This window comes from Oncorhynchus keta, chromosome 22 (genome assembly GCF_023373465.1).
Source record: "Oncorhynchus keta strain PuntledgeMale-10-30-2019 chromosome 22, Oket_V2, whole genome shotgun sequence".
NCBI lineage: Eukaryota > Metazoa > Chordata > Actinopteri > Salmoniformes > Salmonidae > Oncorhynchus > Oncorhynchus keta.
Genome location: NC_068442.1, coordinates 4,264,199 through 4,290,460, shown reverse-complemented (window position 1 = coordinate 4,290,460; position 26,262 = coordinate 4,264,199). Strand labels below are relative to the sequence as shown.

The following is a 26,262-nucleotide window of genomic DNA, read 5'->3' as shown; positions in this document are numbered from 1 at the left end:
GTAGCTGGATGTACAGTAGCAGACTAACGTTAACTAGGGTTTCTAGTGAGCAAGCATTTTTAGAAAGGTAGCCTAGGACACATACAAAGAAAGGTGTGTACTGTATGTACAGTATGGCATAGTGATAGACGTTTCCTCAACATGAAAGCAAGGAGGATGGCATTGGCGGTTCTCTACAAGTAGGCTGGGTCAACATGTTTTTCTACGCGCGCGCACGCATGCACACACGCAAGGAGAAATCAGAACCATGGACAGCCACGTCATATTTAGTTTATATTGATAGGACTAAATTAGTGTCACTGTATTAGACTAAGCAGGGGTGATTTGGTGATGCCGAAATATGGAAGTTGCTGGAATAGTTCAGGCAGCTGCTGTTTTCTTTGCAACTTGCTATGGTTCTAAATCAGTATTTGTTTGGTGGTCCGAAAATGTCGGAAACAACTGTCTGGTACGTGCAATATGCATCGTGGACTTCACCGGAGAGAGGTTGCTATTCGGTTTTGTGATAAACCAAAGGTGTGGTTGAATTTATTCTGCCACTGTCTTATTTTTGTCTCTGACTTTAGGCCTATATATCATGGTCGCAAGGTATATGAATTAACAGCAAACAACGCTGGCTTCCCCAGTGATTTTAACCACGCACCGTTACTGTATGGCATAACCCATAACTCTACTCTATACATCCAACTCTTCGAAATATACATTTGTTATTCAGTCAGATGTATTTTGACACTGAAAAACAAGCAGACATACATCATACATAGCATTTACCAATATCATGTTAGGGGTCTAGCCTATGCATTCTTTGTTTGAATACTTGATGTAACAATATGTATATATTTTGTATTACTATGTCTGCCCTCTAAATAACGTTTTAATGTCTAGCTGTTTAGAATTTCAAACAATTTCTGCTATCTTCCCAGCCGATGTCCTCGTTTAAGCTTATTCTCACCAAGTGGCCAAGAATGGAATTGACCAGGAGAATATTTATGTCGAAACCCAGTGTCTAATTTGGGAATGTCTAATTGGCGTTTTGGATCCATCAAAAGTAAAGCTGAGAGGAGTGCCCTGCCCTTAGATTGCTGGCTCGCCCTTTGTGATGCGGCTTTCAGCAATGAGCCTCTGTGTGTAATGTCATGTAATTGTATCCATCCATAGCCTAGCATACTGCACACACAGCTCACACAAAACGGTACCTTGCCTTGAATGATGATAATTTGATTTTTGCGCGCAACTTGGGCATTCTCTCTTGCGCGCTATATTTGTCACGAGAGGCTGTTTCAATCAAAAGTAGATGTTTGAAAAGTACCCATTTTTTCGGGGTGGATTAATCAATGGACCTAATAAGACTTCGATGGAAACTATTGATTCCGATTTTGGCACTCATGGAAAAGGACTAAAATACTATTTTCGGCCATGCCATAATGGTTATAATACTGGTTTTGTTAATGTTTAATTTGATGCATCCCAGTCACCAAAAGCCCCGTTCTTCTATGACGCTTAGGACATCTACTCCACAGCATCAGAGCTTTAACCCGAGGCAGCGCAGGGATGCTGCGGGGCGTGGGGGAGTGTACGAGCACCTTGGGGGAGCACCGAGACACAGAAAGTTGTACTGTGCCACAAAGTATCACTTACAAATACATCCCAACGGAAGAATAGACGGGACTCTGGAGGAGAATAACCCTTTCAGTGAGTACAATATAACCCACTCTCGTATATTTATGCCTTGTTATATGCTATGCATGTGAAGTTTATGTTCAGCCACTATATAGGCTATAGCCGAATAAGAATAGCCTATACAGAAACACTTTTAAAGTAGGCCTGGATAGATCATGTAAACAAGAACACTTCTTACCAATTGCTCACGTTATTATGCTGGTGGTTTTTCCGCCCGTCACGAATGCATTGGTAAATTGGAGTGATCAGAAGGCAACTTCAAAAAGTGAAGACAGAAGCATGGTTGTAGAGACACTACAACTCTATATTATAATAGCATTGTTATTACATTGCCATGACGTTTGGTGTCGCAGGAAATGAGAATTAATACATTTTTTTTCCGTCCAGGCATATTGGAGATAGCAGCAGTGGATGTGGGAGTGGTGGTGATTAAAGGACTGTTCTCTGATAGATATCTGGCCATGAACGAAAAAGGAGGACTATATGCATCGGTAAATGTGGCATGATCGCTGAGGTCTTTCTCTGTCTGTCTGTCTGTCTGTCTGTCTGTCTGTCTGTCTGTCTGTCTGTCTGTCTGTCTGTCTGTCTGTCTGTCTGTCTGTCTCTCTCTCTCTCTCTCTCTCTCTCTCTCTCTCTCTCTCTCTCTCTCTCTCCCCCTCTCTCTCTCTCTCTCTCTCTCTCTCTCCCCCCTCTCTCTCTCTCTCTCTCCCCCCTCTCTCTCTCTCTCTCTCTCTCTCTCTCTCTCTCTCTCCCTCTCTCTCTCTCTCTCTCCCTCTCTCTCTCTCTCTCTCTCTCTCTCTCTCCCTCTCTCTCTCTCTCTCTCTCTCTCTCTCTCTCTCTCTCTCTCTCTCTCTCTCTCTCTCTCTCTCTCTCTCTCTCTCTCTCTCTCTCTCTCATAATTGGATAATTGACTACCATTCATGTTCAGTCTCATTTTAATATAACATATTCATAAAGCTTTCGTTGTAATGCATTTGGTTTCAACTAAATGTTTCTTTTCTCAGGCTGCCTTCAACCAGGAGTGTGAGTTCATGGAGCGGATCCATGAGTTAGGCTACAACACGTACGCCTCTCGCAACTATCAGACAACCCCTCCCTCCACCTCAACAGGAGGCAGCAGCAGGCGAAGGGCGAGCGCTGAGAGGCTGTGGTACGTGTCAATCAATGGAAAGGGCCGGCCAAAGCGTGGCCTGAAGACTCGCAGGACAGAGAAGGCCTCCCTCTTCCTGCCCAGGGTCCTTGGCCACAAGGACCATGACATGGTTCACCTGTTGTTCAACAGTAGTCTCGGGTACAGACAGACTGCCCTCCGACTTGCAGGAAAGACAGGGCCACAGAGACAGAGATATGTTTCCATATCCAGGCAGTTTGATGACTAGTCTGACTCATGTCATTCCACACTGCCCACAGCCTGACTACCTACCTGGTGACTGAGAGATACCAGCACGCCTTTCCCTCCTTTAAACTGGCATAATGATACTGTTGGAATAATGTACAACCTTATATAGAGAATGCATGCATCATACTGTCTTGTGAATAAAGTGGCAATGTCTTGAATGTATCTTTGTACTGTTATTGTTAACTCACATTATCGGAAATACATGCAGTTAATGTCCTGTGAAATTATTCTTGAGGAGCATTCCATACAAAGATGTCTGGAAGGATGCATGTGGATTACTCAATAATATGTTGTACAAAAAGCACTTTGTTCTAATAATTGTCCTCTGTAGCTCAGCTAGTAGCTTTTGACGCATTCAATGCCAGGATTGTGGGTTCGATCCCAGCTGGGACCACCTATATGAATGCAAGCATGACTGTAAGTCACTTTGAAATCATCTGCAAAATTATATATATACAGTATATATATACTGTGCATTCGGAAAGTAATCAGCCCCCCTTTGCACATTTTGTTAAGTTACAGCCTTTTTCAAAAATGTATGAAATAAAAAAAAATCTCATCAATCTACAATCTACAACATCCCCTAATGCCAAAGCAAAACCCGCTTTTAATCATTTTGTGCTCATTTAAAAAAACAGAAATACCTTATTTTATTTAAATAACTATTCAGACCCTTTGCTTTGAGACTCGAAATTTAGCTCAGGTGCTTCCTGTTTCCATTGATCATCCTTTAGATGATTCTACAACTTGATTGGAGTCCGCCTGTGGAAAATTCAATTAAATGGACATGATTTGGTAAGGCACACACCTGTCTATATAAGGTCCCACAGTTGACAGTGCATTTCAGAGCAAAAACCAAGCCATGAGGTTGAAGGAATTGTCCGTAGAGCTCCGAGACAGGACTGTGTAGAGGCACAGATCTGGGGAAGGGTACCAAAAAATGTTTGCAGCATTGAAGGTTCCCAAGAACACAGTGGCCTCCATCATTCTTAAATGGAAGAAGTTTGGAACCATCAAGACTCTTCCTAGAGCTGGCCACCTGACCAAACTGAGCAATCGGGGGAGAAGGGCCTTGGTCAGGGAGGTGACCAAGAACCTGATCGTCAAGAACCTGAGTTCCTCTGTGGAGATGGGAGAACCATCCAGTAGGACAACCATCGCTGCAGCACTCCATCAATCAGGCCTTTATGGTAGAGTGGCCAGACAAGCCACTCATTAGTAAAAGGCACATGACAGCTCGCTTGGAGCACCTAAAGGACTCAGACCATGAGAAAGAAGATTATCTGGTCTGATGAAATCAAGATTGAACTCTGGCCTGAATGCAAAAGAGTTCAATCTTGGGCAAAGTACAGAGAGATCCTTGATGAGAACCTGCTCCAGATTGCTCAGGACCTCAGATTGGGGTGAAGGTTCACCTTCCAACAGCACAACGGCCCTAAGCACACAGCCAAGACAACTGAATGTCCTTGACTGGCTTAGCCAGAGCCCAGATTTGAACCTGAACATCTCTTGAGAGACCTGAAAATAGCTGCGCAGCGACGCTCCCCATACAACCTGACAACCTTGAGAGGATCTACAGAGAAGAAAGGGAGAATCTCCCCAAATACAGGTGTACCAAACTTGTAGCATCATACCCAAGAGGACTTGAGGCTGTAATCGCTTCCAAATGTAAACGTGATATTTCAATTGCTAAAATGTATAAAAACATGTTTGTGTTTTGCCATTATGGTGTATTGTGTGTAGATTGATGAGGAAAGAAAAACAATTTAATCTATTTGAATAAGGCAGTAACCTAACAAAATGTGGAAAAAGTAAAGGGGTCTGAATACTTTCCAAATGCACTGTGTATAGACTGCCATTGTGTTGTTCATTTATTTATTTGCCTCCATTACTTGTTATATCATAAAAACGTTTTCTGTGTCTTTTTGTATATTGTTTTTTTAGTCTGTGAAGCTCAAATGTCATTTTTTATTATTCAGTCTCCTGATGTGTTTTAGCCTACATTTTTGAAGAATTCTCTTAAAATAAATAGTAAATATATCTATAAAACAATTGAATAATATAAGACTACCAGACTGAAAGTGTTGGGATATGCAGTGTTGAGATTTTTCTGAACACAGGGCTACTGCTGGCATGTTGTGTCAGTTATCATTGCGTTTCATTGGCATGTGGGCTGTGTGATTTCGGAGTTAAGCATAGGATTGGTTCTGTTCTGTTCCTTTGTCGACACTGCACTCTAGAGGCAGCAAGTCAAACATCTTCTCTCTCTTCAGAGGTTCTGTACCCAAGAAATTACATTCCATGAGAGCAACATTACTTTTTATCTAAAACTATTGTTCCCCAATGACACCAAAAACATAAAGGTAATTTGTTGTTGTTGTTGTAATGATACTGTAAGAAAGTTGTAGGGCCTGTTAATCTGTTAATCTCAGTAAAGTATTCCCATTTACAAAATGTAACAAGGACGTCAGTGATGCGCAGCACCCTGGTCAGCACAGTGAGGTGACGATAACGCAAAACCACGTGACTGAAATGCAGCACCTTGGAGAGCGGCTGAGAACAGGTAGCCTGGCCTACATGAGAAAACTCTGACGATACTATCAGGAATTCAATAGCCTAATTAAAATTATTATTGCGATATTGGCTCTTCATTGATACAAAAGATGGGTAGGCTACTGTCAACAAACGCTATAGAATATTTATGATAATGTATTAATTTTTGTCTACTTTGAGAGTGTAGAAGTTAGATTTTATTTAAAAACATATATATAAGTATTCAACTTTCAGCCCCAAATAATAACGATTATTCTGAATCTATTAAATAAAAAATGTAATATTTTGAAACATCAAATGAAAGAAGACGTCTATAATTTGAGATTATTTGCCACACAAATTCCCGAAATGGTTAGTTGTAGGTATAATTTAGCAACAATTAGCCGCGTTGTTTCCACCAGTAATTCCCCAGTTCGAAAGAAAAGAATAAACTTGTGAGCAGGTGCAAAAGTCGTTGCTCCTTGCGTGTCACTTGATACCTCTATGTCATCTCGGTTGGTGGTTGTGTATTACACTGGCTAAGTGACAATAGGCTTTTCATGGTGTGGATGGTCACACATGGGGTTCAAATCTCGAGTGACCCTTTGATATGGGTGTTTTACGCATGGGTACTTCACTCACCGTGGGCCAGAAGTTCAGTCTGATAACTGACATTTTCAACATCCTATGCGTAATGGCTTAGTAGCCTACATTGTACATAAGTGCTTGGTACAGTCTACGGGTATTACATTGTGTTCAATTGATCAGATAGGCAAAAGAGAACTGTATCCGATGAATTTATATAGCTCATCTTCATGGAACAGTAGGAGGCTTGGGTTGATAAGGCCACTAACTGTTTTAAGATTAAAATGATTTTTTCCTTGCATCAACATATTACACGTTTTGTTGATATTGTAATCTTGAGATACTTGCACCATGTAATATTTTGTCTGATGTTTATATTCTGTGCAAGAGAAGCCCGCCCATTACTTTCAGTAGTCAAAAAGTAGAAATTCATATTAAGAAAGCGGTTGAATTACTTATGGATTCACTTATAGAACTGTCCTCTGTGTAACAGTCTGTTGGCGTTTCAGCTTCATTTTCTACATCCTGCAATACATTATTTTATTTTATTTATTTTATTTCAGTCGATATTGGATGGTTTTAGATAAAGATCTCATGCGTAATCCTCCCTGTCGCCTGGACACATTTTGAGGAGTCTGAGAAGTTTGCGCGGCGTAAAGACACAATAGACTAAATAAAGGATGAGCAAAACACGTTGTAGAGGCTACATGTGTCAGCTCACACTAAAATTACAGTGGCAACGACTGAGTTCATTGAGATGTTGTGCATGGTGCGCCCTGCCACTCGAGATCAGAGCGCACAAGGGGAGGTGGTTTTCTGAGTGACTTTGCGTCGGAGGTAAACTAGCGTGCATGTGGATTGAGTTGAGAGCAACCTTTTGTTACAGTAGGTGGCGTGTGATGTCATTTCGGGGCACATATAAGTATCATCAGGAGAGGGACATGGCTATGTCTTGCAACACGACTGACAATTCACAACTCGATCTAAAAGCATCTCGGAATAGAGTAATTCAGCGGAGCCATTGAAGTAGCCTACAGAAAATACTTCATGCAGACTCAGAAATAAGTTCACTGGAGGCACAGTCAGTCCCACAGTATCCACAACTTTTCCGTCAACCTGTGAGATCCACGGACAGGGGAAAGAGGGGTTTGGGCAAAATTGTAAAACAAATTGAAACACGTGAGACCGCACTGACCACACAAGGATGTCTGTCCACGCGTCCTGGCTACCAGTACCGCTGCTGGTGTGGGGACTGGTCTGCAGCTCAGTGCGCACTGCCCCGTTAGCGGGTATGCAGAACGGCGCTCTTGAGCGGCATTGGGAAACGCTCTACTCTCGATCACTGGCTCGGAACCCATGGGAAAAGAGAGAAATCACTCGGGATGGTGAATATCTTATGGGCATCAAAAGACTTAGGCGTCTCTATTGCAACGTCGGCATTGGGTTTCATATTCAAGTTTTACCAGACGGAAAGATAACGGGGATACATAACGAAAATAGATACAGTAAGTTTAGCTTCATACTTGTATTTAAACCAGCATCGTTGGGCACACGTGTTAGACGCCCCTCTCTTCGTCTGGAAACCTGTTTGTGCCATGTGCCACCACTTTAGACCTTCATATTGTGAGTTTGGGTTGTGTGAATGGGCACCATGCCAACTTCAACATAGTTTTGTGTTTAGATTAGGCCACTAGCCAATTGACGTCACGTGTTAGTATTTTCGTCCGATGGCCATGAGGACAGAGGAAGGAGTGTTTTAGCCAAGTATGATTTCGTCTTCTTTGCGCAACATTGAACATTGTTTTGCGGCTCTGTTTCAACGACAACAACAAACAAGGCTTTAGTACATGTTTCTGAAGAGTCCAAATAAATCACGGATAGTACCAGATCTGGGGGTTTGGACTTGACGATAACTGTTGGCTACCAGTGTATTGGGGTGCAATTGGGTTAGTTATTCTTTACTGACTGTCCAGTATAAAGTCAGGACAAATTTCGACTTTTTTTTTTCTTCCTACCTAACACATTAGTCTTGTATTTTGATACATACATTTGATACATTCCTCCAAGAGAATAACAGAGACTAGACAGCATCATTATTATTATGATCTTATGTAAACGGTAGACATAACAGTTTGAAGTTTTCTCAGAACTTCCAACTGCCAGGAACTCATACTGGGAACTTTAGTGAGGGGAAGTCTATATCATATGTAGCCTAGTTGTCATCTAATGCCAAGGGAGAAATGCACCAATTTCCTTGCAGGGTGTTTTAGTAACAGTTTGAAAATAGATCTAAATAGATCTGTGTCTACTACAGACTTCCTTATCTACTTTATTTCTCATAGACCTGTGTCTACTACAGACTTCCTTATCTACTGGATCTATTTTACAAGACTGGCATAAACAATGGATTATACACAACTTTGCAATAATATTCTTTATCTCATTTCAGGTCTCCTTGAGATATCACCTGTGGAGAGAGGGATTGTGACCATCTTTGGAGTCCGAAGTGGTCTCTTTCTAGCCATGAACAGCAAAGGGAAGCTCTATGGCTCTGTAAGTGTACATGATACGTTTTCTGGGACGTACTTCTGGGTCACAACATACTTTATTGCATGAAAAGTCTCCACAGCAAAATGACTGTCAATGTCTTGGCGGGCCTTTACGTGTTTGTAGCTTATGAACTTCATTATAAGCTACATCACCGGTGCGTTCAAAATAACCTTTCCTTTCCTTAGAGTCCATGTACAGTATATGGTATTTCAAAGTAAAGTTGAATTGGCCACAAAATCCCTAAGTGTTGAGATTGATCTGTGTGATTTGGGTCATTTGCCAACAGAGGTTCGACATCAGCTTCCATATAGCTTGCTGTTCATTGCGTTATTTTATTGTCTCTTAGCGTAGACCGTAACCTCTCCTCTCTCATCCTTTCTCTAGGGTCATTACAATGACGAGTGCAAGTTCAAGGAAAGCCTCTTGGCAAATAACTACAACGCGTATGAATCTGCAGCCCACCCAGGGATGTATATTGGACTGAGTAAGACTGGCAAAACCAAAAAAGGAAACCGGGTAACACCAGCAATGACAGTGACACACTTCTTACCGAGGATCTGAATGATTCCAGACAGACTGTGCCTTCAACAGAGGGCAGAGGAGAGAGAGAGGAAACAATGCACTTTCAAATGGTTTTTCTAGAGTGTGATATTTAAATAGTTTATTTATGATTCTTGAGACTTTTTATATTTTGGGAAAGTGGAATTACGTAGAAAGGGAACATGAAAAAAATGACAATTGTTTTTATTTTTTAATTTTTTAAATCTATTGAATGTGCGCTGCTATAAGTGTCTTGAGAGGAGTACATTTTCTTTTTAAACGTCAAATGGATTTTGCACTGTTTTTAAGTTATTGTTGTGCGGCAATGGTTGTGCAGTACGTGTCCTCGTCTTACTTGTGTTACTTTGAAAGAAGTTGCTGGCCCAAGTTTGTCAGAGTTGTCTCTCGGCATCAAAAAGATAGACAATGACGGCAAAGGTCCAAACCATTCAAAGTTAATTACAGGTCCCATGATTAGTCATTTATTGGCCGATACAATGACAATTGGGACTTCCAAAAACTCAACAACACAGAAATGGGTTTCTGCATTGAATTTTGTCGTGTGGTCATTGGTCAGAGTTGTGTGTGCTATGGCAGTATTTCTACGTACGAAAGACCACTTGTTATTTTTCCATTCCTAATTGATTTCGTTTTTTTACTACCTCAGTGTGGACGTGCAAGCTCTAGGGATTGTGTTGTTGTTTGTTCTGTGTCTTCTACAGTATATGTTGTTCTGTCATATTTCTGAGCGTGACATATGACGCTGCCACACTTCTGTGTTTTACAAGTTACAACTTAACCTACACTGTAATACCGCCGATAAGGTGAACTGGAGGAATTGAGAGGAACCCATTCAGAGAGAGGGAATCTGAGGTTAGAAGGCACATTTATAGTGTACGTTCAGGTTTAAAGGGAACTCTGGTCTATGGTTGAACTATATTTTTGTTGTATGCATGTATGGTAAAAACTCTTTCATAAATAGTACATGCAGCACACAAACGACTGGACGGTACTTGATTATCAGTAATTTATGACAATTCCACTTTCTTATGTTTTCTGTATTTCAAATATATGTATTGTTGTACTCAATGCCCGATATGTGGTTTTGTAAATCCTTGTGAATTGACTCCCCTTGCAGTTGTCAATAGTAAGAACCCATATTAGCTTTGGGAGTATGTTGCTATTTCAGTTTTTTTTATTCATGCAAACGAAACCAAGAAGGATGTCCTCTTTCTTGCTGGCACAGAGGATGCAGAAAATGAACAAAAACTGAAACTAGATGTGTTTCTTACTGTGGTCATTCATATGATCCCTTTGTGATCTCCTGCAATCAGTTCAACATTATATTATGTTCTCTGTTATGCATTTCATGTGTATAAAAACTATGTCTGTAGTTTTATACAGGTCCTGTTCAACTGTGTGGTGTATGTGCTGTGCACATTATCAAAAGACTTAGAGAAAGTCAATAAATTATGTTCTGCAGCATAGACTATGTAGTGTGGATTGCTTTCTTCCAGAAAGGAGTTAATTGAAAAGTGGAAACGTCTTGATCAACATCAATCTACAACAGATGTGTCTGTGAATAATGCCCCAATATCTTATTAGCGCCCTATATAAAACATAAACATATCACAGATCATTTGTCCACACCAATGACCCACAGCACTTTGAGAAATGTAGAAAGCCTTTTCAAGTACTGATTGGTGCAATACATAGCCTGGGGGACATAGGCCTATCACACGGTTCCATAACAAGGAAGTGTTACGCAGTGTGCTCTTCTGAATGGTGACTCACACGTATACAGTTCAGACTTCAAACTATGACGCTTCAGTCAGATTCACTAAATAATGGGCTTCCCCAACTGTGACCATCTTGCAATGCATTTTCAAAACAGACCAAAACAATTGAGACGTGAAAGATAAATAATGATGCTTTTTAAACTATCCTACCTCGCATGTGATTTCCATACATTTTCAGACCTGCAAAATAACATTCATTTAACCTAGAAATTCAGATTGAATTCAGCTCTGTTTCACGCTTGTTTCACTCATTGAAACCACTGTGAAACATAGCAGGATTGATTTCCAAGCTAACTTTCAGTGACACTTGAACTCAGAACCAACGGCAAACCCACACTGGAGGTCACCATGCAGGGTGCGGAGGTCGCCATGCAGATCACTGAGACAATAGGGTCATTTGTATGCTTGGATTTAACATGTTAAAAGCCTGTTGCATTCACACCTCTCTAAAGTGGTAATGCTGCTGAAATCTCATTGGTAAATTGGCTATGCTAATAGGGATAAACACGACTAGATTGTTTTCCTTGTGGCAGGCTGAGACAGTGTGAATGGAGGACAAAGCATTCGTCAATATGAGAGTGTGATTTCAATGAATGAATGCATGTACAGTAGGGCAGTAGAGCGCCGGTCCCGCCTCCCTCTTTGGGCCCGCTCAGCTATGTAGTCATAGCTACATTCATAAGGTTACACAGTGACCAGCTCATGTAAATTAGCCTTCTGACAGTTTACCATGCAACACCTACAATGGCCCTAAGCCTTTAGTACATTCAGAAGATCACAGAGAGAAGTGTCCAATCCCGACACAAGCATTTTGGGCCTCTTCTCTTTTCCACCATAAAGATGACAGTACACTGGTACCTTCCCAGGCCAGACGAGAGACCACTAAAAACGGTGTCATTTCTGCACCAATCGTACTGCCATCATCAACACCAACATTTGCACATCACTAGGGTGCTACTTCTACATTGAACAATTTACCTCGCGGGTCTGTTTTATTCCCTATAATCCTTTCATGTCCTTTAGATGCACAGAGGTCTCAGCAAACTCCAGACAATCCAGGAAACTAGCAACAATGTGTGTGTTAACAGAAAGTGTATTGATTGTAATTGAATGGTGGTTAAATTAATGGCCTTGGTAAACAAGATGCAGCATGGCTTGGGCAACGGCTGGTAGCTATTTTCACATGATTTTTTCCCCTCTTTCTTTTTCAGTGCTAATGCACACACACTGGCCGGGAGGCTAGCAGCAGGGAACAGACAGCCAGGCCTACACATTGACAGCAAGCAGTTGTGAAAGGGCATGTATAATGCAACCGTCCTTTCGCCTCTGTGTCTGAGAGCTCAGGTGTAAAAGGGGGAGGTCCTAAATGCTTACTCCTTTGGCTGGAGTCTAATGTGCTGCAGTCGAAGGGAACACGGAATGGTAATTCCTGAATGCAGTAGTGAACCAATTGCTACAAACTAATATCATCACTGTAATCCCTAAATAAAGGGCCAACAATAACACTCCCAGGCCAGGAAACTAGTTAACGATAGTGGATGAAAAATGAAGGATATGTTAAACTAAGCATTTGTCTTAAACTCTTAGACCCACTTAATCTTCCTCTACCTCTACTGCTGTGAGTGACTGGAAGGGGAACCTTTGACTATTCATTGTCCCATTAGAGTCTCAACATCCACAATTGTTGAAATCATTAAATTACCGTTTTTTTTTAATCCCCCTATTTATCCTCCTTTAACAGACAAACAGACACACAGCCTCTGCTTGTGGAATAGGGTTATAGGCTCAGCGCTGGGAAGAACTCTCCAGGACAGAGCTTATGTCTAATTCTCTGTTATGGCCTGTAGGCCTGAGCAAATAGAAGAAGAGCTGTGGGAGGAGGACTGCAAGTACACCACAGAGAGGGAGGTTGTGGGTTTGGTAGTTTGGTGAGAGGTCAGGTTTACTGCTGAAGACTCAGAGCATCTCACATAGTTCCTCTCTGGACGTGACCCCACTCTCTAAAAGGGTCTCAGGGGGAGTTGGGATATGCAACAAAAAAAAAACATTTTCAAATTCACTTGTACATGTGTGAAACAGAACAAATATAAGCATTATTATTATAGTGCAGTGATGATAATATGGACACTGGAGTGTAAAACCATACAGCAATTTGGTGAATCCAGTCAGACTTCAGTTGCTGGTTTTACCAGACACGTTGCCCGATAATTTACCTTTCAACATGTGCTTTGGGGACAGGAAGATACAAATGCAATTTATGCTTCAACACAAATTCACTTGCCTTAAGATTATATCAAATGGAAGATTCACAAGCACTATTTGAGCCACACAAAGCTTGTTTCAGATATTGTTTATATACGTATATATATATATATATATATATATATATATATATATATATATATATATATATATATATATATATATATATATACATTTTAAATGTGTGATAGCCCGGCCTCAGTTTATTGTTTGGCTTTGCTACTGTTTTGTCTGTCTCTGTCCCTTTATCTAGTCACTTCCCCTTGAGTTAAAACAAAACACTGAGCAGATGGAAGTCTTTCTTTCCCTAAGGTCAGACCACATTGCACACAACAAGCTATAATATTGTAGCAAACGGCGACAGAGCAGCACTTGTTGGTCTCTAACCCGAGTCTCCAAGCCCATAGCCAAACACTCTAACCACTGCTACAATATTTTTTATTGTCATGTAAAAAAATGAATTTTACAAGTATTTTTTCAATATTTTTTATTATCGTTTGCGTGACTTCTTCTTGTATGCATTGAATCTTAAGCGAGTTTGCTGTCCATGTTTGAAATAGGCTATTCTCAATGCAAACAGCACATTAAACATCAAAGGGGAATTACTCATGGCCAGACATGAAAGAGGCGCTCATTTAAGAGTGAAATCGCATGATATACAGTCAGGGCTGCTGTGAGATGCCACATGCTCTGGTCTGTTTGTCTGTAATCATTTCTAAGCACGTAATGGCCAGCCTTTTCTTTGGTTGGAATTCACGATCTGGGAAGTCATAGCCTAGCTGTTTTACCTGCCTCTCTTTCTTCTCCTCCCAAACTAAATGGCCACTCATGTGAAAGTGTGCATTTCCTGTCTGAGCGTGCTCTCTATATGTGTGCATATGTCTTCTCCTGTCCCGGGCAGCAATGCTGGCCCAGGTTTGGCCTGGATCCATGGTGCGGCAGGCCCGAACCTGCAGCTGGGAGAACGAGGCCTGGCCTAGCGGATGGAGGGAGGGATGTATTTAGCTGGCGCGTTTGTGCCCCTGGTCTCCTTTGTAGAGCCAGCTGTGAAGTATGTGTTTGGGACAGTGGTGCAGTGCGGGCCTGCAGATGTTTGGCCATAAAGAGCAGCACTTCAAAAGAGAAGAGACAACCCCCCTTTCCTCCAGCCCCTCTCTTCTAGGACACAGCTCCACTCTGGAGGACTTTCAGAGAGGGGAAACAATGCAGACTTGGGCCCTGTAATCAGCGGCCACTGACAGGTGTTGTGAAGAATAAAGGGCTAGTTCTGAACTGGAGAAACAAGTTTAGACCCAAGTCACTTTCTATGCTGTTGTCTCACATTATGGAGCAGCAGACTGGTCTGTCCTGGCCAGTCAAGGCTTTATGTCTGTAAACTTGGGACATCTTGAACTTGACTGCTGCTTGCACTCTGTCTGTCCAGGAACACAAGCTGGTAAAGCAGTCTTCAATGTGAAACAAACCAGGAAATGACAACTGAGTTACTGTGTGTGAGCTGGGAAAGCTTATGCTAGTATTAACAATGTGTGTTGTTACAACTGCTGGGAACTGGAGCACTCCAGATTAACCTAAAGTGTTTGGGTTATCTCATTAAGGATCCTTTTCATGCTCTGACAATTACGTGTACATGTGTTTTTTTTTTTAAACCAACGTTTTAGTCCTTTTAAACCCCATCTGTTTGAAGCTCTTTAGAGCTGGATCACACACGACTGCAGGGACCACAGAGGGAAATGTGAAGTAGTAGTACTGGAGGTAGCAGCAGAAATACTGGAGGTAGCAGCAGTGTTGTATTTACTGTGTTATCTCCTGTTTCTTCTCTAGAATCTAGCCAAGTTCATACTCTAAAATAATATCATGTGTTAGATTCAATCAGAATGTCCCATCGTCTAACAACTGTACAATAGGGGTTCCTCAGGGAACTAGCTTAAGGCCTATACCCTTTGGCATACAACGTGTCTAATTAATCCTAGGATCCTAATAGTTTCATAGCTACTGGTATAATATAGCTGCTCAGCCCTCCAGTTAGCTCCATTGAAGCCGCAACTAGTTGACGAGCCCCAGGTGACGAGCAGAATAGGAGGGACATAGGAGGAACTTGTCACAACTCCAGTGTTTATGTGATTAGAATTCTCTCTAAGGGGGAATAGAACAACTTCTGTCCTCAAAGGTCAGTCTGATTTCCACTGCATTCCTGCTACAGGTTTTCACATTTGCATCTGCAGTCAAACATTCCCATGATTCTCATCTGGCACTCCCTCACAGCTGAGATGGTGCAGCCAGGGCATGACAAAACAAAAAAGGCATGACATGTTTTTTTTTAGGCCGGCTGTGAAATGAACAAACAAATAAAAAGACACAACAAAAGCTTACAATTTCTATCAAAAGTTGAACGGTTGTTCTCCATTTCAAGTAGTTAAACACGTAGATTCTAATGGAACATAAAACAATTGTTTATTTTTCTTTCATCAAACTTTCTTTTAATCTCCCTTAAGGTCATACACAATGTGACACTCCTCGAATGACCCAAGTGTGTTTTTTCTCCGCACCTTCTCTGAGGTCGCTAAGACCACACACCTTCATTTGACTGGCTCCTCCCTCTCAGCAGGGCTCTCCTTGATATCTAGCGCTGTGTTGACATGGGCCGCGCCTCAGAGAGGATAATACTCCTGTCCTGCCGCTAGACTCCTATCATAGAGAGAGAAGAAGTGATGGCTTGGGGGGGGGGGACGTCTCATCTCATTCATCAAAGCTGCTGAGTTCAAGCCCAGCCCTAACTCACCATGGGAAAGACGTATTATATCTGATCTGTCTGTTGAGCATAAGAAGCCGTCTCCTTTCATTTAGCAGCCTCTTGATCAAACGCTTCACTCGCAGGTATCAGATCCAGCAAAGGTTTGGTTGCGACAGGGAACAAGGTACTGTATCAGCACGAGGGATCACTATAAACTGGGATCTTATCGTTTTATACATAATGTGGGACACTTGATTGATCTGCTGCACCACAGCCAACATGTTCCTCTGGATTAGCGTTGGTCGTTAAAGGTCTTTGAGATTTTAAGCACTCGGTGAACTGTGACTACACCAGACACACCACTTCACTGTGATTATCGTTATTTATAATGCATTGTGCATTAGTTACATGCCTGGTATTCCTTTCACATAATATGACAAATATGGGACGCAGTCAACATTTACTCCTATTTTCCAGCTGATTCGTCCTTTGCCACTGCACTGCCTGTGGGGGTTGATGTCAAATCAATCAGAGACTATCAGTCTAAAACGCTGCTGAAGCTCCCCCCCTCCCACCCCCGTGTGAGCTAAAGATCAAACAACCTATTAAGGGAAGACATTAAGCAGTGAGGAGGGTAGGTACACACTTTGTATCTAAATCAAACTTGACTCAATGATTTAAGTCAACAGAAAGGGGCAATCAGTGAAACTTCGACATAACGTTTGATATCGCTCAATCGCTTTGTGTTTGATGGAATAATGGGACAGATACTTTCCCAGTGCAGTAATAACTATAATAAATCAGTAATAACACTAATACACTAATAACAGAAATAACACTTGTCCTACAACTGTAGAACTTCCATATAGCTGGATGACCCTGGTTATCTGACAGCATTACAAACTCTCAAAGACAATCTGAGGGGGGTGAGCTGCATAATAAACACTTTCAAAGCATTATTAGTGGAAATAAACATCAGCATGTTGAGAGTTGCACTCGGGGGTTTCTAATCATCAAACAAATGAGTCATCAGTGAGTTTCCCAGCAGGTGAGCAGTGAGTTCTCTGGGTGTCTGTCCTGCGTATGAGTGCATGTCTGTTTGTGTATACCCGCGTATTTGTGTGTATCTCCCACCCAGCGTGGAGTGACACTACATCTATACGGGCATGGCTGAGTGTCACGCCCTGGTCTTAGTATTTTGTGTTTTCTTTATTATTTTGGTCAGGCCAGGGTGTGACATGGGTTATTTATGTGGTGTGTTTTGTCTTGGGGTTTTTATAGGTTATGGGATTGTGGTGTAGTATAGTTGTCTAGGTAAGACTATGGTTGCCTAGAGTGGTTCTCAGTCAGAGGCAGGTGTTTATCGTTGTCTCTGATTGGGAACCATATTTATGCAGCCATATTCTTTGAGTCTTTTGTGGGTGATTGTTCCTGTCTCTGTGTTTGTTTGCACCAGATAGGGCTGTTTCGGTTTTTCACGGTACGTTTTTGTATTGTTCGTTATTATCTTTATTAAAGATGTATCAAGATAACCACGCTGCATTTTGGTCCTCCTCTCTTACGACGGAAGAAAACCGTAACACTGAGTTATCACTAGGAAGTGTTTCCTAACCCTAATCCTCTGGGATGATGGGCAAGATCTGAAATAAGATACCTTCTACACACTAGAAAACAAACCAATTTAAGTGGGTTGTGTCAGTGGGTTGAGAGACACAATGAGTTAGTCTGAGCGAGGGCTTTTCCTGATGACCACAACGTGCCCCTAGCCCATTTTTGAAGATCCTGTGGCTCTGGTGGACACAGATCCCAAAATAGTGAAGGACTGGATAGGGGAAAGTAGCACTGTGATGGCCCCAAGCTACAATGGCCCTATGAAATGCTAAATGGTGCCAAATTGCATTTACCTATCCACCAGTCAGCATATTCAAAAATGGTATGAACTAGAGGTAGACCGATTAATCGTAATGGCCGATTAATTACGGCCAATTTCAAGTTTTCATAATCAGAAATTGGTATTTTTGGACACAGATTTGGCCGATTTATTTTTATTTATTTTTTAAAAAGTAAAAACAATTTTTTTACACCTTTATTTAACTAGGCAAGTCAGTTAACAAACACCTTATTTTCAATGATGGCCTACCAGGGAACAGTGGGTTAACTGCCTTGTTCAGGGGCAGAATGACAGATTATTACCTTGTCAGCTCAGGGATTCAATCTTGCAACCTTACGGTCAACTAGTCCAATGCTCTAACCACCTGCCTCTCATTGCACTCCATGAGGAGCCTGCCTGTTACGCGACTGCAGTAAGAAGCCAAGGTAAATTGCAAGCTAGCATTAAACTTATCTTATAAAAAACAATCAATCAATCATAATCACTAGTTAACTACACATGGTTGATGATATTACTAGTTTATCTAGCATGTCCTGCGTTGCATATAATCGATGCGGTGCGAATTCGCAAAAAAGGACTGTCGTTGCTCCAACGTGTACCTAACCATAAACATCAATGCCTTTCTTAAAATCAATACACAGAAGTATATATTTTTAAACCTGCATATTTAGGTTAGCAGGCAATATTAACCAGGTGAAATTGTGTCACTTCTCTTGCGTTCATTGCATGCAGAGTCAGGGTATATGCAACAGTTTGGGCCGCTTGGCTCGTTGCGAACTAATTTGCCAGAATTTTACGTAATTATGACATAACATTGAAGATTGTGCAATGTAACAGGAATATTTAGACTTATGGATGCCACCCGTTAGATAAAATACGGAACGGTTCCCGTATTTCACTGAAAGAATAAATGTTTTGTTTTTGAGATGATAGTTTACGGATCCGACCATATTAATGACCTAAGGCTCGTATTTCTGTGTGTTATTATGTTATAATTAAGTCTATGATTTGATAGAGCAGTCTGACTGAGCGATGGTAGGCACCAGCAGGCTCGTAAGCATTCATTCAAACAGCAATTACGTGCGTCTCGCCAGCAGCTCTTCGCAATGCTTCAAGCATTGCACTGTTTATGACTTCAAGCCTATCAACTCCCGAGATTAGGCTGGTGTAACCGATGTGAAATGGCTAATAGCGTCACTTTCAAATGTCACTTGTTCTGAGACTTGGAGTAGTTGTTCCCCTTTCTCTGCATGGGTAACGCTGCTTTGAGGGTGGCTTTTGTTGATGTGTTCCTGGTTCGAGCCCAGGTAGGAGCGAGGACAGGGACGGAAGCTATACTGTTACACTGGCAATACTAAAGTGCCTATAAGAACATCCAATAGTTGTATATGAAGGTATATGAAATAGAAATCGTATAGAGAGAAATAGACCTATAATTCCTATAATAACTACAACCTAAAACTTCTTACCTGGGAATATTGAAGACTCATGTTAAAAGGAACCACCAGCTTTCTCATGTTCTGAGCAAGGAACTTAAACGTTAGCTTTCTTACATGGCATATATTGCACTTTTACTTTCTTCACCAACACTTTGTATTTGCATTATTTAAACCAAATTGAACGTGTTTCATTATTTATTTGGGGCTAAATTGATTTCATTGATTTATTATATTAAGTTAATAAAATAAGTGTTCATTCAGTATTGTTGTAATTGTCATTATTACAAATAAAAAAATAAAAATCGGCCGATTAATCGGCACCAGCCTTTTTTGTCCCTCCAATAATCGGTATCGGTATCGGCGTTGAAAAATCATAATCGGTCGACCTCTAGTGTGAACGAAGTAGTTGGAGCTATCAAAGGAGTTAGGGGAAAATGGGAAGTGGAGGCCTACACAACTGAGACTCCTCAATGTTTGATCCTCAGTTGGTGAGCATTGCGTTGGTGCAGGAGCGGTAGCTCCCACAAGAGGACGACGTTCTGTGAGAACAGGCTGAATAGGAATTTCAAAGGCTGCGTTTGTAATGCTCATGCTCACCTGTTGCAGTGGACTAGATTTAGAGTTAGGTACACTGGCATTCATGCTTATGACCTGACACGCATGGAGTTGGATTTCTTTTCTGCATATGCCAATAGTGTAAAATACATACTAAAGGTGTCGTATGCAACTCCCATTTACAAGCTCGGCACCCTTACACAAAACGTCCAGATGCCAATAAGGGTCATTTTTGTGTGACGATAATCACAAACCGACATGGAAGACATAGGACAGTACAAATGTATTAACATAAACAAAGGCATGAAACATGTATTTGACACATATTAGAAAACGGAAGGATCTAACATATTGAGACTAGCGTGTCAATTTGTCACCAGCCTTGATAAAACAGTCTTCGTAAGGCGCTTTCAAGCCACCTTATTTACCGGCTTCTCCTCTGATAGGGAGCCCTTCAAAGGCAGAGCTGCTGCAGATAAGACACCAGGACACAACATGTATTCTTGGAGGAGCACTACACTACAGAGACCAGAGACCAGGGGACACAGATTACCCCGATGCTGGCTGCAGGAATGCCCATATAGAGTATGGTGTTTTGTAACAGCACGGCAGAAACACACTGCACTCCAGAAACCCCTATGTACCAAGCTGAACCTCAGAACAATTATTTGTTCTTTTCTGTTTGAGGATTTGAGAGCTTTGAACAGCATGGACCTCAGTATATTTTGCCAACGCTGTCCCAACCCCAGCAATGGTCATTCTGCTAGATGTGAATAGACTAGATTGGACTGAAATGAATACATCATGAATGATTCAATAACATCATGATCCCGTAGTAGCCGATAAGAAGGCAAGCTTATAGTTCTATCAATCAAAGCCCTTTTCAAATCAGCAGATGTAGCCTCAACCCGGCCCTAAACCCCAAACAGAAGTCAATGCAGACGTAGAAGCACGGTGGCTGGGAACAAACTCCCTAGAAAGGCCAGAGCATTCTAGATCATGCTAGATGTCCAAACGTTCATAGATGACCAGCAGGGTCAAATGATCCTTTTACCTAATGCTCCAAGGATCATTGGGGTTTAAAAAGTATCAGACACTTAGATGTTAAAAACTGGTAAACCACTTGTTATAGTAAAAGCGACACTTAATCTGACACTTTACTTAGATCATGATTTGACCCCAGTCACAATATGAAATTAATTTTTGTGAGTTCCAAATGTTAGCAAGAAGACCGTATTGGGAAAGTCTGGGTGCCATAGCTAGTAAGCATAATCCAGTAAAGTGCTGCCATCCTCTGGGTAAAATAGAGAACCACAAGGTAGCAACATAGCATTGTTATTTGCCCCTCCGTATCCATTTTGGATGATTTCAGAAGCATCTATATAGGCCTTATAGAGGGTTTATGACAACGGCATTAAGCATTTAAAAAGTGTTGTTTATTTACAGTTGGACCCAAAATCCCATCAAGAGGAAGAGGTATGACAGCACAATTTATTGCCTTAGTATCAGACATGTGCTCCGTCTGTTCTGGACCCTCCAGTAGAGGGTGATATGACCCTTCCTACTGGACCCCGTGACACTACATGACTGCAGTTGGTTCAGAATGAATGAGAGCCACAGAGGCTGTCTGCATTATGCTGCTGCCTGCCAAGCTGGTTTTGTCCTGGGCAGCTGCCTTTCTCTGATTTTCCTTTTCCTAGAAGAGGCCTGGATCAGAATTCAGCGGGACAAAGCAGGCAGGGGCCAGCTGCCGGACAGACAGCTGGCCTATAGCACTCTGCAGCAGGTGAGCATCGGACTGGCGGCATGAACTGAGGCCCACTGATAACATTGCCCTGCTCTCTCTCTCTCTCTCTCTCTCTCTCTCTCTCTCTCTGCTCTTTCTCTCACTGCTCTCTTTCTCTCTAAGACAAGACTCTACTCTGCAAGCAAACAGCACTTCACTTCAAATGCTGCCAGCTGTACCGCCTGGAAACCCTTGTGCCAACGGCCATGACCCTCCTCTACTGTTTCATAAATCTGAGTCCGTAGAAAATGCAAGGGCATAGAAGCACTATCTGGAAGAAAGATAATGTGAAAAGAAAGAGAAGGAAAGAGAAAGCAATATTCCCTGGCAATCAGTACTCCCTATTCCCTGGAAATCAGTACTCCCTATTCCCTGGAAATCAGTACTCCCTATTCCCTGGAAATCAGTACTCCCTATTCCCTGGATGGGAGAATGTGGTGGAATTTCGGAAGCGACAGGTGGTATCGACGGTATAAAAAAAACTATTCGAAGTCACTATGCTGTAACTGACATACCATCATAATAGCGTACATTACTTTACTTTACTTTGCAGGCTATGCTACAGGCTACGAGAACAGCAACAAAAGCAGATTTACAAGTTACAATCGTACAAGCTGCTGGCGAGGAAACTTCTCCCTCTACTTTTTGATAAAACACGGTATGCAGTAAGAGGCCGCTTCGGCTGCTGTTCTGTTATGTGACAATAGCAGTGGTGGTGCGGTGTGTCCTGAGGCCATAGGCTTAGGCTGACTGGGTTACGCTGACTGGGTTAGGCCGCTGTGTCCTAAATGATACTCCATTCCCTGTATAGTGCACTACTTTTGACCATGGCCCCAAAAGAATCTCCTTTATAATAAAGCATTGCATGCATATCACTGTATTTGCAGATCTGAGAAACAATTGCTTTTCCTAAAATCATTTCAAGGAATTCTTTGTCATTTTTCATGACTGGAGACATTACAATAATGACCAAAATGACACGCTACTCTGACACTGATATAGGGAGATCAATAAAACGAATGACTTTGCCTTAAATGCAACCAATAGTATAAGCCAATGAAAGGAGTGGAGACACAGATTGTACAACATGATTTGTCACATCATGAGCACACACAGTATAGGCCTACATGGGGAGGAAGTTACAGTTCACCTTTCTAGTGGCACTCACTCATACAAACTTTTTTTCACGCAATTGTACTTTGAAATATTGCGAAATACCTTTTAGCTACTGCCTGTTGTTCATTGACAGCCAAATTGACAGCCACAACTCAACTCAGCTGTTTGATATTTGCTGTACGGGTTGCCCAAATGCGGGCTTTCCAATTGCGGGCTTCTCAACTGTAGGCCTATATGTGCTCGTAATGTGACAGAACGCAATCCATAGCGATTTTTTAAAAGTAGTTATTGATCATCTGTGGCTAAATTATGTGAAGTATTTTCAATTATTTCATTTATTTCTATACAGACAGGAGTATTTATGTAATTGTATGTATGTATTTGGCAAATGTATTTAAATGAATCAACACTTATTATTATTATTCAAGGGATTGTAGTCAGTAACCCCAATCAGTGCCAGTATTCATCCTCCTTTGCCTTTTTCCTATTTTGTTTCACTACAACCGTAATTTAAATGGATTTTTATTTGGATTTCATGTAATGGACAAACACAAAATAGTCCAAGTAAAATGAAAAAAATATTTATTTCAGAAAATTTGAGTACAGTATATACATATGAGATGAGTAATGTAGGGTATGTAAACAAAGTGGCATAGTTTAAAGTGGCTAGTGATCCATGTATTACATAAAGATGCAGTAGATGATATAGAGTACAGTATTTACAGTGGGGCAAAAAAGTATTTAGTCAGCCACCAATTGTGCAAGTTCTCCGACTTAAAAAGATGAGAGAGGCCTGTAATTTCCCTCATAGGTAAACTTCAACTATGACAGACAAAATGAGAAAAACAAATCCAGAAAATCACATTGTAGGATTTTTTATGAATTTATTTGCAAATGATCTTTTATACTGATAACAAGTTCAAACATGTGCCATTTAATACAGGTAACAAGTGGAGGACAGAAGGGCCTCTTAAAGAAGAAGTTACAGGTCTGTGAGAGCCAAAAATCTTGCTTGTTTTTTAGGTGACCAAATACTTATTTTCCACCATAATTTGCAAATAAATTCATAAAAATATATATAAAATATATATAAATATATATAAATAAAATAAATATATATTTTACATCAATTTCCATCAATTCCCATTATTAAAGTGGCTGGAGTTGAGTCAGTGTGTTGGCAGCAGCCACTCAATGTTAGTGGTGGCTGTTTAACAGTCTGATGGCCTTGAGATAGAAGCTGTTTTTCAGTCTCTCGGTCCCTGCTTTGATGCACCTGTACTGACCTCGCCTTCTGAATGATAGCGGGGTGAACATGCAGTGGCTCGGGTGGTTGTTCTCCTTGATGATCTTTATGTCCTTCCTGTGACATTGGGTGGTGTAGGTGTCCTGGAGGGCAGGTAGTTTGCCCCCGGTGATGCATTGTGCAGACCTCACCACCCTCTGGAGAGCCTTACGGTTGTGGGTGGAGCAATTGCCGTACCAGGCGGTGATACAGCCCGACAGGATGCTCTCGATTGTGCATCTGTAGAAGTGTGTGAGTGCTTTTGGTGACAAGCCACATTTCTTCAGCCCCCTGAGGTTGAAGAGGCGCTGCTGCGCCTTCTTCACGACGCTGTCTGTGTGGGTGGACCAATTCAGTTTGTCCGTGATGTGTACGCCGAGGAACTTAAAATTGACTACCCTCTCCACTACTGTCCCATTGATGTGGATAGGGGGGTGCTCCCACTGCTGTTTCCTGAAGTCCACAATCGTCTCCTTTGTTTTGTTGATGTTGAGTGTGAGGTTATTTTCCTGACACCACACTCCGAGGGCCCTGACCTCCTCCCTGTAGGCCGTCTCGTCGTTGTTGGTAATCAAGCCTAACACTGTCGTGTCGTCCACAAACTTGATGATTGAGTTGGAGGCGTGCATGGCCACGCAGTCGTGAGTGAACAGAGAGTACAGGAGTGGGCTGAGAACGCACCCTTGTGGGGCCCCAGTGTTGGGGATCAGCGGGGTGGAGATGTTGTTACCTACCCTCACCACCTGGGGGCGAGACCAGGAAGTGGGACATCTGAGGTTTGTAGTTTTTCAAAGCTTGGCCTACCGAATACACATTGAGATATGGATGAGGTTGCACTTCCTATGGCTTCCACTAGATGTCAACCGTCTTTTGAAACTTGAATAAGGATTCTACTATAAAGGAGGGGCTCATGAGTCAGTGGTCTGGCAGAGAGCCTTGGTCTCATAACGTGCGCTCCCGACAGAGTTACCAGTCGTTCCAGTGCTTTTTCTGAAGATAAAGGAATTCTCCGGTTGGAACATTATTGATGTTTTATGTTAAAAACATCCTAACGATTGATTCCATACATCGTTTGACATGTTTCTAAAGGACTGTAACGGAACTTTTCGAGTTTTTGTCCGGATGATGTGCCTGCGCCTCATGAAGATGGATTACTGGGCTGAACACGCTAACAACAAGTGGCTATTTTGACATAAATGATGGCACTTTATGGAACAAATCTGTCATTTATTGTCGAATTGAGATTCCTGGGAGTGCCTTCTGATGAAGATCATCAAAGGTAAGTGAAAATGAATGGTGTTGTTTCTAACTTTGTTGATTCCAAAATGGCGGACATTCCTCTGGTAGTTTTGGGATCCGCTCTCAGATTATGCTTTTTCCGTAAAGTTTTTGGAAATCTGACACAGCGGTTGCATTAACGAGAAGTCTATCTTTAACTCTGTGAATAACACTAGTATCTTTTATCAATGTTTATTTTGAGTATTTCTGTAAAATCACCGGATGTTTTGGAATCAAAACATTGCTGCACGTAACGCGCCAATGTAAACTGAGAATTTTGGATATAAATATGCACATTATCAAAGAAAACATACATGTATTGTGTAACATGATATCCTATGAGTGTCATCTGATGAAGATCATCATAGGTTAGTGATTAATTTTATCTATATTTCTGCTTTTTGTGACTCCTATCTTTGGCTGGAAAAATGGCTGTGTGTTTTTTCAACTTGGCGGTGATCTAACATAATCATATGTTGTGCTTTAGCTGTAAAGCATTTTTGAAACGGACATGATGGGTAGATTAACAAGATTTTTATCTTTTATTTGCTGTATTGGACTTGTTCATGTGTGAAATATTTCTAAAATGTATTTTTGAATGTTTTTCGAGGGGTTGCGCTAGCGCTAGAAAGGTTAACAGGAAGCCAGTGTAGACATGCTAGCACAGGAGTAATATGATCACATTTTTCTGGTTCGAGTCAAGATTCTAGCAGCTGTGTTTAGCACTAACTGAAGTGTATTTAGTGCTTTATCCGGGTACCTGGAAAGTTGAGCATTGCAGTAGACTAACCTAGAAGTGACAAAAGCATGAATTATTATGATTTTTTTTCCCAT

General features: G+C 41.5%; 2 protein-coding genes across 2 annotated transcripts; both read left to right on the top strand.

Moving 5' to 3' along the window:
* Positions 1-1,107: 1,107 nt before the first annotated feature.
* LOC118400946 (fibroblast growth factor 3-like) lies at positions 1,108-3,220 on the top strand. The gene is made up of 3 exons (XM_035797986.1): positions 1,108-1,692; positions 2,068-2,171; positions 2,685-3,220. Exons 1-3 carry the CDS (start codon positions 1,425-1,427, stop codon positions 3,057-3,059), a joined length of 747 nt encoding a protein of 248 aa, XP_035653879.1. The 5' UTR covers positions 1,108-1,424; the 3' UTR covers positions 3,060-3,220.
* Positions 3,221-7,131: 3,911 nt separating this feature from the next.
* On the top strand, positions 7,132-10,775 carry LOC118400947 (fibroblast growth factor 4B-like). The gene is made up of 3 exons (XM_035797987.1): positions 7,132-7,701; positions 8,646-8,749; positions 9,131-10,775. Exons 1-3 carry the CDS (start codon positions 7,401-7,403, stop codon positions 9,305-9,307), a joined length of 582 nt encoding a protein of 193 aa, XP_035653880.1. The 5' UTR covers positions 7,132-7,400; the 3' UTR covers positions 9,308-10,775.
* The last annotated feature ends 15,487 nt before the right edge of the window (positions 10,776-26,262 follow it).

Bases quoted from the DNA above. Each gene is read 5' to 3' on its own strand.
- LOC118400946 (XM_035797986.1), top strand. From the start codon at position 1,425: ATGGTTATAATACTGGTTTTGTTAATGTTTAATTTGATGCATCCCAGT. The intron at 1,693-2,067 runs GTGAGTACAATA...TTTTCCGTCCAG, and splicing joins GGAGGAGAATAACCCTTTCA to GCATATTGGAGATAGCAGCA. The intron at 2,172-2,684 runs GTAAATGTGGCA...TTCTTTTCTCAG, and splicing joins AAGGAGGACTATATGCATCG to GCTGCCTTCAACCAGGAGTG.
- LOC118400947 (XM_035797987.1), top strand. From the start codon at position 7,401: ATGTCTGTCCACGCGTCCTGGCTACCAGTACCGCTGCTGGTGTGGGGA. The intron at 7,702-8,645 runs GTAAGTTTAGCT...ATCTCATTTCAG, and splicing joins ACATAACGAAAATAGATACA to GTCTCCTTGAGATATCACCT. The intron at 8,750-9,130 runs GTAAGTGTACAT...TCCTTTCTCTAG, and splicing joins AAGGGAAGCTCTATGGCTCT to GGTCATTACAATGACGAGTG.